Source organism: Chiroxiphia lanceolata, chromosome 1 (assembly GCF_009829145.1).
Source record: "Chiroxiphia lanceolata isolate bChiLan1 chromosome 1, bChiLan1.pri, whole genome shotgun sequence".
Taxonomy (NCBI): Eukaryota; Metazoa; Chordata; class Aves; order Passeriformes; family Pipridae; genus Chiroxiphia; species Chiroxiphia lanceolata.
The window spans coordinates 112,021,875-112,036,990 of NC_045637.1; the positions used below are offsets into that span (position 1 = coordinate 112,021,875).

General features: G+C 38.9%; 1 protein-coding gene across 3 annotated transcripts in view; it reads right to left on the minus strand.

The window, feature by feature from the left end:
- Positions 1 to 1,546: 1,546 nt before the first annotated feature.
- Positions 1,547 to 15,116, minus strand: part of NEK11 (NIMA related kinase 11) — an 85,678-nt gene continuing 72,108 nt past the window's right edge. For all 3 annotated transcript variants that reach the window (XM_032677839.1, XM_032677829.1, XM_032677848.1), the window contains one exon: positions 1,547 to 2,502. In XM_032677839.1, coding sequence (XP_032533730.1) covers positions 2,387 to 2,502 — 116 coding nt within the window. In that variant the 3' untranslated portion in view covers positions 1,547 to 2,386. The remainder of the gene's footprint in view (positions 2,503 to 15,116) is intronic.

The window sequence follows — 15,116 nt, forward strand, 5'->3', positions numbered from 1 at the left end:
CGTCAAATCCATGGGATGTATTTCTGTGCTTTTACTACAGTTCAAAGACAAAAAGTTTCCTGCTGTGTTTAATATGCATACTACATTGGCTAATTGAAGCACAGTTGATGCAAAAAAACCTCTGAAACAAAGTATGGTTTAAAGCATATAACCAGTAAAGCAGTAACCTCCAGATCCTCACACACCTTGAAGGTCATTCCCTGCAGAGAGCAGAAAGCAACTGAAGTAACTGTAAAAGGCACTGTGATTTCTTTTTCCTGTGCAACAAATGAAAGAAAGTACTGCTCATCAGAAAGCAACCATTTCCTTGAGGGCAATCTGCATGGCTAAACCATGTTTTTCAGGTTTTAAAGGTTTCGCTTTAATGATCTCCTTAGTCCTTGACTGCCTTAAGGAGCCTGACCCATTCCTCTGTGGGTATTTTTTCTTGCATGCTGCACAAAAAAAAAAAAAAATCTGAGGAAGCCTTCATCACTAATAAGAAGGAATTGACTGCTTACAGAGGCTGGTTTTGGAGGTTTTGTAAGAAATCACTTTGAATTACAGCCAGAGGTAATCACAGGAGTGAAGATTATCTCCCTCTGACCGTGTGTAACTTATTGTTTTCTTTCAGACTTTACAGTCCCTGCAACATCCAAGTATTCCTCCTATATCTTGGACTTCAGCACTCCTGTTTTTAAATAATCTTAAATAAAGTTATGTGCAAAAAATATGGAAGCAGGTACACAGGAACAACATTGGGAAGGATGGGGAGTACAAGAAGAAATAATAGGAAAGAGACTGCAACTTGACTGAGAATTTGAACTTCAAACTGTCTCTCCACCTATGGGATCTGAATCACCACACAGAAATAAAAAAAATGTTCCCCTACCTCAGTGACCATCATAGTGGATTTTAGCCTCTGGTTTGCAACACCATGTATTACAAATAAAAGCTGAAACTAGACATGCCAGAATCTTTTATTAATTTGAGCTGGAAGTACAGTGCCACATCTATAGCTGGGCATGCCCTTTGCTTCCTCAGTTTATGTTGCTGCTAAAATAGATCAAGATGACTCCACTTGCCTTTTGCATTGAGTCTCTTAAAGCATGTCATAAAGATAGGCCAGTAACACTGCTTAATTGACCGTCGATACCAGTATCAATACTAGCTGTAAATAACTCACCTTAGGTCAAATAGAATTTTTTTTTTTCAAATTCATATGAATTTCTTTTAATTTATTTAATTCAGGCCCCAAGTCCTTTAAGAGTTGTAGCAGAAAAGCAGGAAACATAAGGATTATGATAATGGCTCAGTACCTCAAATTAATTTGGTTCACAATTCATTTGAGATTCCTTTACAGATTGTACCACTTTGTTATCCTTTAGCCTTTTACGCAGATGGATGAAGGAGCTCAGAATGCAGAATAAAGAAGGAAGAGGTAGAAGGAAAACATCAAGTATATAATCAGAGCATGATATACAATTGAAATCAGCAGAAATGTGATGCATATGAAGAAGGGAGGATAAACACTAAGAAAAAACATTAACGGTAACAATGTGCAAGAAAAAAATCAATTTATTGTTCCATCTGTGTAGAGTGAATTTGATCCAACAGTCTCAGAAGTCACAGTGAGAATTCTTATCTAACAAAGTCAGCTATAGCTCAGGCCACATGTCTGTCTTTTTACAGACAGTGTGCAGAGTACGACCAGCCATCTTTCTGCCATTATGAATATATACACCTACCTCAGTGTATGTGAGCATATGTGTATTTCCACAATTCCTTTGAAAGTCACAAAGATTAAATGCAGCCCTTTTGAACAATCAATAATAACAAGGCAATTAGGGGCTGAGTGGCCATACAGATACATGTATGTTTAAGGGTAAATCTGCCAAAGTACAAAAACTACAGGTTTAAATGTCACAAGGACAAGTTAGCACAGAAATCAACAGCAGCTGGAGTCTAATCCTGCATCATTCTATCAGAGGCAGCTTTGCCAGTGATGCTCTGAGTGCCAGGACTGGTGCCTGGCTATGGGCCGCCTTTAAGTGGTGGTAAAAGGGGACTTGGGTAACGGTGAATGCTCCCCTCCACAGTCACAAACAATTGTTCTTCCTGCCCCTGTAACCTGTGCCATATTTACCCACTTCTCACTGCAGTCTGGATTCTCAAATGGAGCCTTTCTACATGCTTAGGTACTACATTAACCTTCAGCGGTTTCCTTCAAATACCTGTACTTGCCTGCAGGCCTGAAGAAGGCAGGTAAGCACCTTCCCCCCTCCTTGCCATTTCCAGCGCTGTTACTGACACACCTGTTACAGCTGAAGATGAGGTTCTGAAGCCTGTAGCTGTTCCTCGAAGTACAGAAGCTGATCCACTTCAAAGCAATCGCTTGCTCTAGCAACTAGTTTCTCCAAACATCTCCTGATCTCCTCCTCACTGGCATTCTGCTGTCTCGCTTGCCTGAGATAGCTGTACACAGCTTCAAATACATCCACTCCCAGCTTCCCAATGGCAGATCTGGAGAGAAATATTGCACAGAAGGTCAAGTAAAAGTTAACTCACATTATATTAATAATACAAGCAATAATTAGTACTGATTTTTTCTAAATGTTGTAGTTTTGATTAAAATGATATCACGATGCACCTTATTTGTCTGACAGTAAAAGCAACTAAAATTTCCTGGAGAATTCCTCCATGATTGTTTGCTATACAAAGAGCCCAGGAGTAAAAACCCGGACATAGTAAAGTCATGGGAAGCATGGCCATCGTCATTGTTACAATCTTTTCCATGCTGAGTCCGACATACTCTTTTATCTACAAAAAGTCTGGTATACACACGTGTGTTATTTCCTTTGGATTTCATCCAAACCAAAAAGGAGCAACCTCAGTCAGCTGAACACCAGTGGCATTTTATGTGAACACATTTTGGGATTCATTGCTTTATTTTAGCTTCTATCAAATACAAGAAAACCATTGTACAAGCTCAGCATGAGCTAACTTGCACTTATTTCTTTTCCTACAGTGCTCTCCTTTTATCAGAAAACAGATCTGTAATTCAGTGACAAAACATACACTCCCAGCATCTTAATGTTGACTTATAAAGAAGACCCTTTTGAAAACTGCAAGGCAATGAACAGCGTTTCTTCCTTCTGAAGGAAAATGTATTTAAATTTACATATCACAGGCCACAGGTAACAAAATTTTCCACTCAGTGATGGCTTCATAATATTTTGATGAAAATATCAGAGTAATTTCCCTTCAGCATATCAGAGACTATCTACCTACTCTGTACACTTCTGCCACAGGATTTGTGCTTGTTTTTTTCACTAAAGTTCTATATGTTAGAGCAATTGAGAGTTGGTTGTCTTATAGTATCTGACTTGCACGTTTTAGAGGTGATGATGCCTTCAATTAGTTAGAAAGTTAGCTGGACTAATTGGAATCACATTGCAGGAACATCTGCAATTTGCATTAAAAAATGTCTTACTTTGGTTAGGTAAACTTGTGCTAAGCAGCCTTTCCTCTCACTAGCATTTTTGCTAGGATTTCAAAAGTATTTAGGCGGGACAATCATTCCATTTTCCTTCATGCCATGACAGAAGATCTGACAAATTTCTCTTCCAGATACTAAAATAATTGTATCTGAGATTCCCAAGTATCTCTCAAGCATTACACATGTCATTTTAGAAGACCTGATGCCTTAACGCTTGTGGTAATTCTTTCAGATGAAAAAGGGGTACTCGGAAGGGAACCATGTCATATGGTGCCTGCATCAGGCTCCACAGCCAATGCCTGAAGGCAGCAGGGAGCTGGGACACGCTCGGCTTGTGGCCATACCAAGGATTGCCCTTTCTGAACTGTACAGCTATAGAGGTGTCTACTGGTGCCAGCGTTAAGGCTTAACACTTCAATACTCTCTCTGCACATGGGTTCAGAGGGAGGGGGCATAACACTTCCCATAGCAGTTTAAATGGTTAAATCTGCCTCCCAACATCATCACATACTCCAGTTGTAGTTTTTTGCTGATTTTGTATTGATTTTGCTACAGGTCTACCACCAGGGCAAGGTCAACTGTTCCATCAGCATAACCTACCTAAAGGGGTAGTTGTGATGGCTTTGAATTTTTAGGATTTCTAGCTTTTTGTAGATTTTAATGTAGCTGAATACTCTGTCACACTTCAGAATAGTAGTTAGCACTCATCAAACCCTATTCCCCTATTTCATATTGAATTTTCTCAATTCTTTAGGCTTGTTTAGGCTCCTTTCAAGGCAGAACTATAGTAAACACATTCTGTTTAAGAACACATGCACCCCAGGCTTGAACAACAAGATACCATCATAATCAAAGCAACCTTCAAGCCCGGAACTTTGGAGAAGCTCCAAAGACCGTACGTGTTGTGAAGAAGAGGAAGATGAAGAAGAAGAGGAAGAAAGGCATCTTAGGACCTCCAACTCAATTTCTGGGGAGGCATGCAGGGGGCAGAGCTGGGGGCGAGTAGTTCTCGGATTAGATCACAAATTGTGCATGCCTTTTTGTACTCCTTGCGCTAGAAGACCTTCATTAAAGACCTGTTCTATATATTATCTCTACTAAATAAGCCTGGGGGTTTTTTTTCCCTGATTCTTAGGCAACAGTTGCTTTTCATCAGTGGACATCCCGTTACTGCTGAGGAATAACATCATCATAGTGAGACAGCAGCCAGTAAGAATCCCACATTATGTATATTCCCCCATTCTTAGGAAAACATGACAAAGAATTTTACTTTATTGCCTCTCAAACTTCCACTCCCATCCCACTTACTTTTTCCTTTTCTTGCACCTTGGTCATGCCCAGGTATGATCCCCCTTTGTCTTCACATTACCCCTCCTGCTGGCTCCTGACACAGAGGCAGATCAGGAATTTGGGGCAAAGAAAGCCAAGACCCAGGATCAGAAGCCACAGGGCCAAGATGGAATCTCTGCAGATTCAGACCTGACTCAGTGCTGCTTCCCATAACTAGAAACTGCCTTTTTCTTTTCTACCAATAGTGTTGTTTAGAGGAAAACTAAAACTCTTGGAAATAATTAATTCTCAGACACTGGAAGCCGAGGGATTGGATTACCACAAAAAGCTAAGTAGAGATTTGTTTGACAAATAATGTACATTTCTTCACAAAACATCATCAAAAATATCACAGTATTTCTCTCCAACAGTTAAAAATCAATATATGAGAAGCTATTTTGAAATCACTGCTACTTCATCAGTGCCTTTACTGTCTCCTCTCTCCCTCTTAGACAAGTGTGTTTAATTTTTTGGCACAGCTGTCTATTTAAAGATGAAAAATTAAGCAAATATGTACCTTGGGAGTATTGCTTCTGCCAACAAATGTGACCTGCAGACTTGAATCTTTTCAGTTCAGCTTGGGAGAGCATGCAAATCAGCTAATCAGTATAATAGCTGATACAATAGAATTAATGGGGAAATGTTCATAGGTTGAAAATTAAGAGGTAGGTAACAAAAATTACAACCTGTTTTTACAAAAGAAGACATCAGGCTCTGTTTGGACTTGGGAGCTGCATTAATTTGACTCTGCTATCACATCATGCATTTTCTGTCACAGAAGCAGAAGTGTAGAGTCTAAGACAGTAAATGTCAAAGAGGTGTTACTGAGCGAATCTATCACCCTGATTGAGGGAAGGTGGAAATCACTTCCCGGAAAGCAAAGTTTGTCCATTATGGCCCTGATCCTTTGCTAGGGGATATTTGTCCATCCATGTGAAGTCCTACAGAGGCACAATTATGGATTTTGCACTGCCCTTCTGTTTATAGTTGGTTTGATTTCACATAAAATACAGGACACCTGCACTACTGTTTTGAAATTAATAAAAGCCAAATCACCAAATGTGCTGTGAGAGCAAGCACAGAATTCCCATTTATACTCCCATTTGGCCATCCATATTTTCTGATTTACTGACATTTACTCTGTGCTATCTTATAGATCCCTCACCCACAAACTCACTATGAATCATCATCTCTTTCTCAGCCTAGACAACACAAGCAAAGGGGATATCTAGGATTTCATTACTGTGACGAACTTTGTGGCCCAAACCCCCATCCCAAACTTCCCTAAATTGTTTTTCAGTGTGCTGAAATCAAAGGAGTTACATCAGGCTCTACCATTAAAGGGTCTGACCCAGGATGATACACACTAATGTGCTTAAATGTCATATCTCAGACTGTTTTTTCTCTCGTTTCACTGGGTTACAGAGGCTTAGATCGACGGAGAGATTCATTGAGCAGAACTTTTCTCACTCCTTTTGGCTCTAGAGAGCAGTCTCAATGCTCCAGACAAAGGAGGTACAGGGCTGGGGACCTCCACAGCCTGGAAACATGCTGTGACCACCAACCTGTGGCTGCACAGCAGATATTGCCAGTCTGGGGACACTGTAAAGCATGGAAGCTGTGGTCTGAAAAATAATGCCTCTTGTTGCCAGCTTTTGTGCAGCACACAACCCACGCCTGAGAAAATTAACTGGAACAAGCCCAAAGGCCATAGAAGCAGATAGATATCTCATTTGTGAATAATAATGGCATTTGGACACAAAATAGAGACTTAGTTCTATCAAGGATAAGGCACTTCTGAGCATGTGAGAAGCAGTAAGAATATCAGCAAAAGGGCACTTACTACTTCGACTCACTGCTGGCATTAGAGGGGAGCTAAATAAGAGCCTTGAGAACTGCAATTTTATACTCAGGGTGCCTAAAAGTGTCCAAGTAATTTAGTGCATCTGGGCCCAAATGAATTTGTCAGGCTATCTGGTGATTTGCAGCTGATTTCCTATGCATCACTGCAAAAATTACTAAAATTTGACAATACAATAATGTTATGTTCTCAACTGGTTGAGGAAGTTGTAAATCTTTCCCTAGGTGAACAAAGAATTTTCCATTATCCCATGGGTCTTTATTTTGACTATTCTGCTACTAGCTACATATTAACATTTCCTTTCTGGTTTGGAGATCAATTACAATGCACGTACCTTTATGCAGCACTGACAAAAGCCACAAAACAAGATTAATGCTTACATTTGTGCTCCTCCATGGGCATTAGCAGCTGGGTTAATATGTCTCAACAGCTTGTCATTGCCTGCCTTGAAGGATGAATATGACACAAATCAGAAGTTAGAGGGGTTTTCAGCTTCTCATTTTCAAATGTCATTCAGCATGATGGCAACTCATTTAAAACTATCCTGCTCTCCCTCACGCACTCCCAAAGGGCAGTGTCACTCTTTGCTTGAAAACACCCAGTTTTCACTAGTGCCTCCAGGGAGCTGTGGTGTGGTCTGTGCTTGGGAGCAAGGAGAGGCTCTGTAGGTGCAGAGTGTGGATCAGGCATCAGCAACAACATCTCACCTCTGTGGTAACAGGCAACACACACACTGCTCCTAAGACAACCACAGAAAATTCAGTTATTTCAAAATACTGTTGTTACTCATGCCTACCTCAACCTTAATAAAGAAACTTTCTGGACATGGAATACCCATTCCAGTGGGCATTTATTTATCTTTTTGGATGCAGCCAAACATCTATGAGCATACTTTAAAGCAGAAAGCAAATCTGTCTTGATTTGGGCTCATGAGGCACAAAAGCAAGTACAGGGATCTTTGAAAGAATAATTTCAGTAGATGCCACTAAATTCTGTTCTCCCTAACCCAAGGGTGTCCCTCCCTATGGAGTTCAGCAGTATTGCTTAGGATTCTCATCAATACATTCAACTCCGATTTGTCCCTGAACATTTTATTTCCAAGCATTAATTTATTAACTTTATATTTCTCTTTAAAACAGTACAATTGTTCCACTTTGCTGTGAACCAGCAGTGACATGAATCTTGGTGAAAAAGATTGTTACATTTAACTCCCAAGATGACTCCGCAAAAGAATCAGGAAACTACATATCTTTAATCTCATACAAAATTCTGATTTCTAACTGTACCAGAAAATCTTAGGATATCTGCCACAACATCTCATGGTTCAGTAAACAAACAGGTTTATCTCAGAACACAAAAGATCTTCGTCCTCTCAAGTTATCTTCCTGTCATTGGGTTTGCTGGCATTACTGACTATGAATGATTAAAACTTCTTTGAAACTTGAAAGAAATGGCTCTAGGTTCAAAACTACACTTGCAGCAAAGCTTGTCTGTTGCTGTATAACAACCCTTTGAGATCTGCTAGAAGAAGTGTATAATAAGTTCCATGATTTATTTTTCAGGAACTTATTTCTAAAGGTAGGGTGACACCTTTGTAGTTCTCACAGCTGTTCAATCTTGGGAAATGGTAAAGTCTAACAAAAGGCCTTATTAAAAAAAAAAGGAAATTGAAAGAATTATTATATAAAAGCTAGTAAAAAAGAAATCTGAATTGCTAATATTAGCCTTCACCTTCAAGCCTCAATGGACTTTGACTTTATGCATATTACTGCTGAATGAAAATTTCTTCACTTGAAGACACAATGATAATTTTCATAATTTCTCCTTAATTGCTTCCTAATTCCTTAATTAAAACACCTTAATTTGATTGCAAACAAAACTCTCTGATGTCCTACTTCAAAGACCTGCAAAATCTAAAGCATATTTAGGACATGTTTTCCCATAAGCCAGGAAGGATCTTATTATTAAAAGATGTAGACACACAGGTGAAGAAATATCAACAATAATATTCCCCGTGCACCTCATTTTGAGAGATAAATGAATTTTTAAAATAGGAATTGGAACTGACATCTGCTCTTGGAAGAGATGTTAATTAGAGTTTAGAGTTGTTAGTTGAACTCTAGCTACTATGAATTTAGAAGATACTCTTTCATAAGAGAAAATGTTTTTTTTTTTAGTTTTTCCCACAGAAAGAAACAAATTACAACAAAACATAGCCATTTAAATCAAACCTGAATATTCCAATTTTAAAGTCTGCCTTCCTATACCAGGAAATTTACTACCAATACTAAAAATGAGAGAGGAAACATATTTGCTTATATAGAGCTATTCTTCATGAGATAGGATAGGTGAGAATCATGCCATTTAGTGCCCATGAAGAATCACCCAAAGCACACTTCCCTGGGCTGCAGTTTCTTTATATGAAATCCGAGACTTCCCAGTCTTGCTAAAACTATTTTAAACAACATCCTGATTTTTAACAGTGTCATGGTATACAAAGAATCTTTGAAAAGTCATTGGTTTAATTCACTCAGCATCACTGATCAAGGTCAAGCAAAAATTCATGGCACATTTAACACATACCTGATGCTATTTGCTTTGTTTATCAATGCATTTGTTTTAGACAGATGTGTCTGAAAAGAAGCACAATATACAGCTACATCTTGAATGTGGGCATGCGAGGATACAGTAGTTACCTCCAAAAAGTCAATAATTATATACAGTTCTCATAAGAGTTTAAGAATATAACTGCAATCTCTTTTGTTCAGCTGCGTGGTAATACAGAGTTAAAGCTGATTTCTTCTTACATGGCTTGCTTTGACGAATTGTACATCTAGATGCCTGAAAATACAGCATAAAAAAAAACCCAACAAAGAATACTACTAATATTCACAGAAACATAACAAGCATAATATGCTATCTAAATAATTTGTTTCAGCTAGTAGATTCACAAAGATAAAACCCAAGCTCACTCTGAAATGTGACATGCAGAAAAATTGTCATTAAGCTAAAAGGCATTTTTCCAGTATTCAACTCCTTTAATTTTCCTGCAGAAAAATGTTAATGGAGATACATGTCTAATGTGTTACGTTAAAACTAAGAGCAAGGTTAGGCCTTACAAATACTAGTATCCTCTGGTTTTGTCACAATCTTTGGCCATGTCTAGCTAACACAAACATGGTACATATACTACTGTGAACGTAGTACAGTTGGTTTGTACAGTTGGTTGGCCTCCAAACTCCGAAGACCAACACCTCATGAAAACAAGGTGCTCAGCAAGGAGGTTCCTTGCAGAAGGAGGCAGACATGCAATAGAGCCACCTCTGATGCTGCTGCACCCTCGGAAGCGGCGGCTGCTCTCTTTGGAGTAATGGCAAATGCGATGTTTCGGATCTGCAAACCTCTTCCAAATGCAAGGCAGTTTGTATGTTGCCCAGTCTCTGGTGGTTTACCCCTATTTTTTATACTACCAGCTGTGCATTGTTTATTTTCTTCCACACAGGGAATGTGAGATGTATATACCTTAATGACTTACATATACAAAAGAAAGAAATCACTGTGTGATGACTAAGAAATAAAAACTAAGATTTTTTTCATACAGAGAAGTACAGTATTAGAGCAGCAAGTAGATAAAGACAGAAGCAATATGGGACACAACACACATTGGTAGTCCTGGCAAGGGTTTGGTAAATGCCCTTTTCATATTCCCTACCTATATTTCCCCTAAGTGCCTCTGTAAACTTCCCAAGGTTGCAGTGCTGCTTCTAGTAAACACTGTCAAGATTCCTCAAGTGGTTCCACGTTGAAAACAGACTATATAATTAATGCTCTGTGAAAGCACTCTCACGTTTGCAAACTATTGACAAAATCAAGGTGCTAGAAAACTGAACAGCTCAATCTATGCATTATGTATGCACAGCATGAGAAACTAAGGAAATAAGGCTTTGTGTGCAAAACAAAAAGGTGTATAACTCTAATTCTCCAAATGTTTTGTGTTTGTTCCTTGACATTTTAAAATTAGTCTATACTTATAATTTTATATGTTTTGCTATTGGACTGCAATTTTCAAACTGGATAAAAACTGTCTCTAGTGCTAAACAATTAGAAAATTACTGTCCACTCACAAAAAAACTCTTAAAATTCAGGATAACAGAATGGTTCATGGATCTACGATGCGCAGCTCAATAGAGAAGCTGAAAAAAATATGAGTTTTCTCTACATATCTAAGTAAATTCACAAAATATTACACATTATTTTAAGGTTTAGACCTGAGGTTTAAGTAATCTGCAAAATGAGCATTCCAAGAAAATGCATCAAGTTTAATTGTGCCCTATAACACTCACTCTAACTACTGAGTTTGTTCTCATTACTCATTTCAAGGTGCATCACAACAAAGATAAAGTTACTAAGGACTGTTGAAGTGATAGTATTGGCAGGTGACAGGCTTTTCCCATGTCAGACGCAGGATGGAGAGATGTAGCGTAAAAAACAAAGGGCTGCCCTTTTTTGACAGGGAAAGGGGAAGAGTATGGACAATGGGAAGAAGTTGAATGAAGACCCATGGAAAATGCATGAGACCCTCAGGTTCAACTTTAGCCTTGAGGGCGTACTACTGCTTCTGCTCCAGAGGACTCCCGCACTTCTGGGCAGGAGCCACTGTTTCACTTGCCCTTATTTCTTCTTGGGCAGGATTCACCTGTTTCCACTTTTTCTCTCAGTTGTTGCCTTGGGACAACAATGACTCCAAGCCAGAAGCATTCACTCACTTCTTCCTGATAGGAGCCAAAAACCAATTTCCCAGTTTGGTCACATACAGGCAGGTTTAACTCTCCTAGTGCTCCCGGGTAGTTTACTGTACTCTCACTTGCAAAGCAGGCAGAAAACAGCAAACCCCAAATACTTCTTTCAAATTTGGGTCTGGAAGATAATGGTGCAATTATCTTGAAATACATTTACAGTAAAAGAAAGAGAAACTTACGGACGAAGATGTTCAATGTGTTTCCATAATGAGCTCATTCAAGTCATTTGGAGACTGGCCTTTAAAAATGAGGTGTGAGAAACTGTGACAAGGAGGATGGATTAGCCCAGGAGATGCAAAAAGCCATGGTTATGCCTTAAGATGTCTTGGGATCACTAGACAGAAATCATTACCAGAAAATGGAGTGTTGAACAGAACAACTGCGGTGTGTGTAAGAGGAATTCAATGCTCAGAAACATTTCATGATCAATACCTTCAAGAATCCTATACTCTACTCATCTGCAAAAAACCATGAGAGTCCAGTGTCAATAAACTTCCTTACCAAATATGTCTTTTGTTTGTGAGAAGACATCTTATTCCTCAAGTATGTTTGCATCATGGCACCTCCAACATGACAGTCAATGGCAATTCACAAGTCACTGAGAACTTTTTTAATGGAAGTCTAAAAAACCAATTAGCTTTTCTATATTTGTTGCTTTTGTCTTCACCTGAAGTTGCCTTCAATGACGTCAATAACAAAACCTGTGTCAGCAGGCTCAAAAAGGTCCATGCAACTTCTAATAATACTTTCTTTACTGCAGTAATTCAAAAATGTGCATAAATAATTGTACAAAAAGTCTTCTATACTGTAAGCATTTTAGAACGACTTAAAGAATATCCAGTGACTACTTGATGACTTCAATATAACCTTTCTTTCTGAATTTTTAAAATAAACAATGCATTTGATGCCAACCTCACAAGCACAAGAAGCATATATGCATAATGCTCATGAGTCTGAGCCAATGGTGTTATGAGCATTCACAGGAGCAGAATAAAAATATCACCAAATGCCTTTTCCCCATGACTTCTGAAAGACAGCTTTACTTATGCTCAGCAGGGGATGATGAAGTCTTTTGCCTCATCATGGTATGCTGCTGTGTGTAAGACTTCAGGGACTGACTAAGAGGTGCTCACTGCTGTGTTAAAGGATTTTAATTTTCTTAAAATTTGGGGTGTAAAAGCCTTTTCCTTTTACTGACGAACACTTCATTGAATTCTAAACTGCATAATAAAGTTCATGGCTATTAAAATGACTCATTTTAGTCATGGATACGTCCACAAAGGAGAACAAAACACTGTACTAAGTTTTTGTATGGACCTCAGGGGAAAAAAAATTAATAGGTGCTATTTCAATTTGATCTGATATAGAAAAAAATGCTTTGGTTTGAGAGCTGCTTCTGAAGAAGTGGTTCTCTTCTGAGATGCACAGTTGGAAAGTCTCTATAAGGGAGCATCAGTGGAACAGTTGTTAGTTTTTCTTCATGGATCTCTCTGGTGAAGGTAATCTGGCTCTAGATAGTGTGTGACAGCTATGCTTCTCAGACTGAGGCATGCACCAAGTTACCCAGTACCATCAAGGATCGGAACCACCATGAGAATTAGATGGTGGGCAGGACAGAAAATACCAAGGAAGGGCTCCTCCTGTTTCCTGCATCTAACATGACTCCTCAGCTTAAAATATGAGAAATATGAGTCATAGAACTCTGTTTTATATATTTGGTTGACTTCTTTTGGTTGACTGTTAACATGCAAGGCTGGGAAGGAGCATAATGAGAAAAAGCTCAAGATAACCTTTGTGGGAGTTAAATCAAGAAATGGAGATTCCTTATCGATACTGCAGATCCCAATATCGAAATGCTTAGCACTGAAGTGGAAATTTTTGTGGAGAGAATGAACTCTGCTTGAAAGGTAACTCTCGGTTATTAACTTTATAAGAAATTCTCATTCCAAATAAAACAGACTAGAAATTGTTGTCACTGGAGTAGGTGATTTTATCATGCTTTTACTGAGAGGACAGCAATTCACAATGCTGGAACCGAGAGTGCAATGGGAATTGGAAAGAAATAGTAAGGGGAAATATTCAGGGGTTGTAGTGAAGAAAGCTGGTGACTGGATCATAAACATGCTCAGGATGTCTACGGGTTAAGCTCTGAGCTATTTTTTTTTTTTTTTTTGTAACTTAAAATAGGAGGAGACCAAGGACTCCTACCTACTATATTCAAGGACATCAATGGTTTCCTTCTATACTCCTGTAAGGACTTTTAGTGCAACTTCCATCTCACATGAGTATCTGTGTAAAGTCCTATACAAGAATACAGTAGAAGCCTCCTAAATTGATGCTCTAATAAGCAGCGTCTCTCTACTGCCAAAAAAGGCATTCAGTGCAGCACACTGCAGTAACTCCAGCAATGAGCACATCACATCTGTGATCAAGTGATTGTCTTGCTACAGTTATTTGCAAGCCCACATTATTCATGCGTCCATTAGAAATGGCTAAAAGGCACTTTTGCTGTTAAACCCTGTGTTATTTTAGATGAATCTACCATTTTATCGGAGCTAATGAGACTTTCTTTCAGTAATGTCACCTGTAATGTGTGGGCACAAACCTTACTTTCTGAGCAATCCATGACATAAGAGCCTCCCTCATCAGACTCTATTGTTGCTAGCATCTGAAAATGGTGCAAATCCCAAACCTTCATACTCCTCTTTCTACAGTGACTTGACACTCAAACAGATTTCACTGCATTATCATCCCTGCTCTTCTTTTCTCTTTCCTTATAAGAACTCCAGCTACTCAGTTTCTGTAGGACAACCCCCCCCACATTGTCTCTTTCATTAGAAGTTGTGATCTGGAAGACCCCCCTACTAAGCCTGCATCTACCTGAGTAAAACTGAATTGCACAAGTCTAAATTATATTAGCCTTGCTTAGGTGGCACTGCTGTGTGGATGACATACAACAAACACATCACGTGAAGTTTGCTGAGGAATGAGCAGAACAGCTGTGGCTTCATGCGTTGTGCAGCCAAATGTACTTCCTTCTTGCCACTGAAACCCCCACTGTGCCTTATGTGCAGATTGGCCATGGGTCAGAGTTTGCAGTGATCTTCCTGTGTATGTCACTGTGCTCACTCACTTGGTCCTTAACACTTTACCTTCCAAGCAATTAACATGCTCGCTCACCTTTATATATTCAGAAAAGGACATAGTTGTAGCATATTTTGGAGAAAGGACAATAACATGAGTCATAACGAATTATGAAAAGCATGAAAGAGCACTGGAAAAACAGAATTTGAAAGAAGCAAGTGATTTAGTCATACCTCAGCCCTAAAAGCAATGACCATGAAGTTCAAATAGTTAAGGCTTTATCTGGGAACCATGAGAACACAAGGTGAAGGCTATAAGATTAGTGGACATTTTGACTAAACCACCTCACCTTGAGACTAGATGGCACAACATAACACATTTTTTATTTTCATAAGTAGTTTCCATGAAAAGAGAATGGAAAGCAATACAAGTGGCAGGCTCTGAGACCTGCTGATTGGTTGCACAATAAAGTCTAAGCCATGAAGTGAAACCCTGGGAGCTGTTGCATTTTGAAATACCACAAAACCAAATAACTTCTATCTGGAGTAAATTTGATTGGAATTTC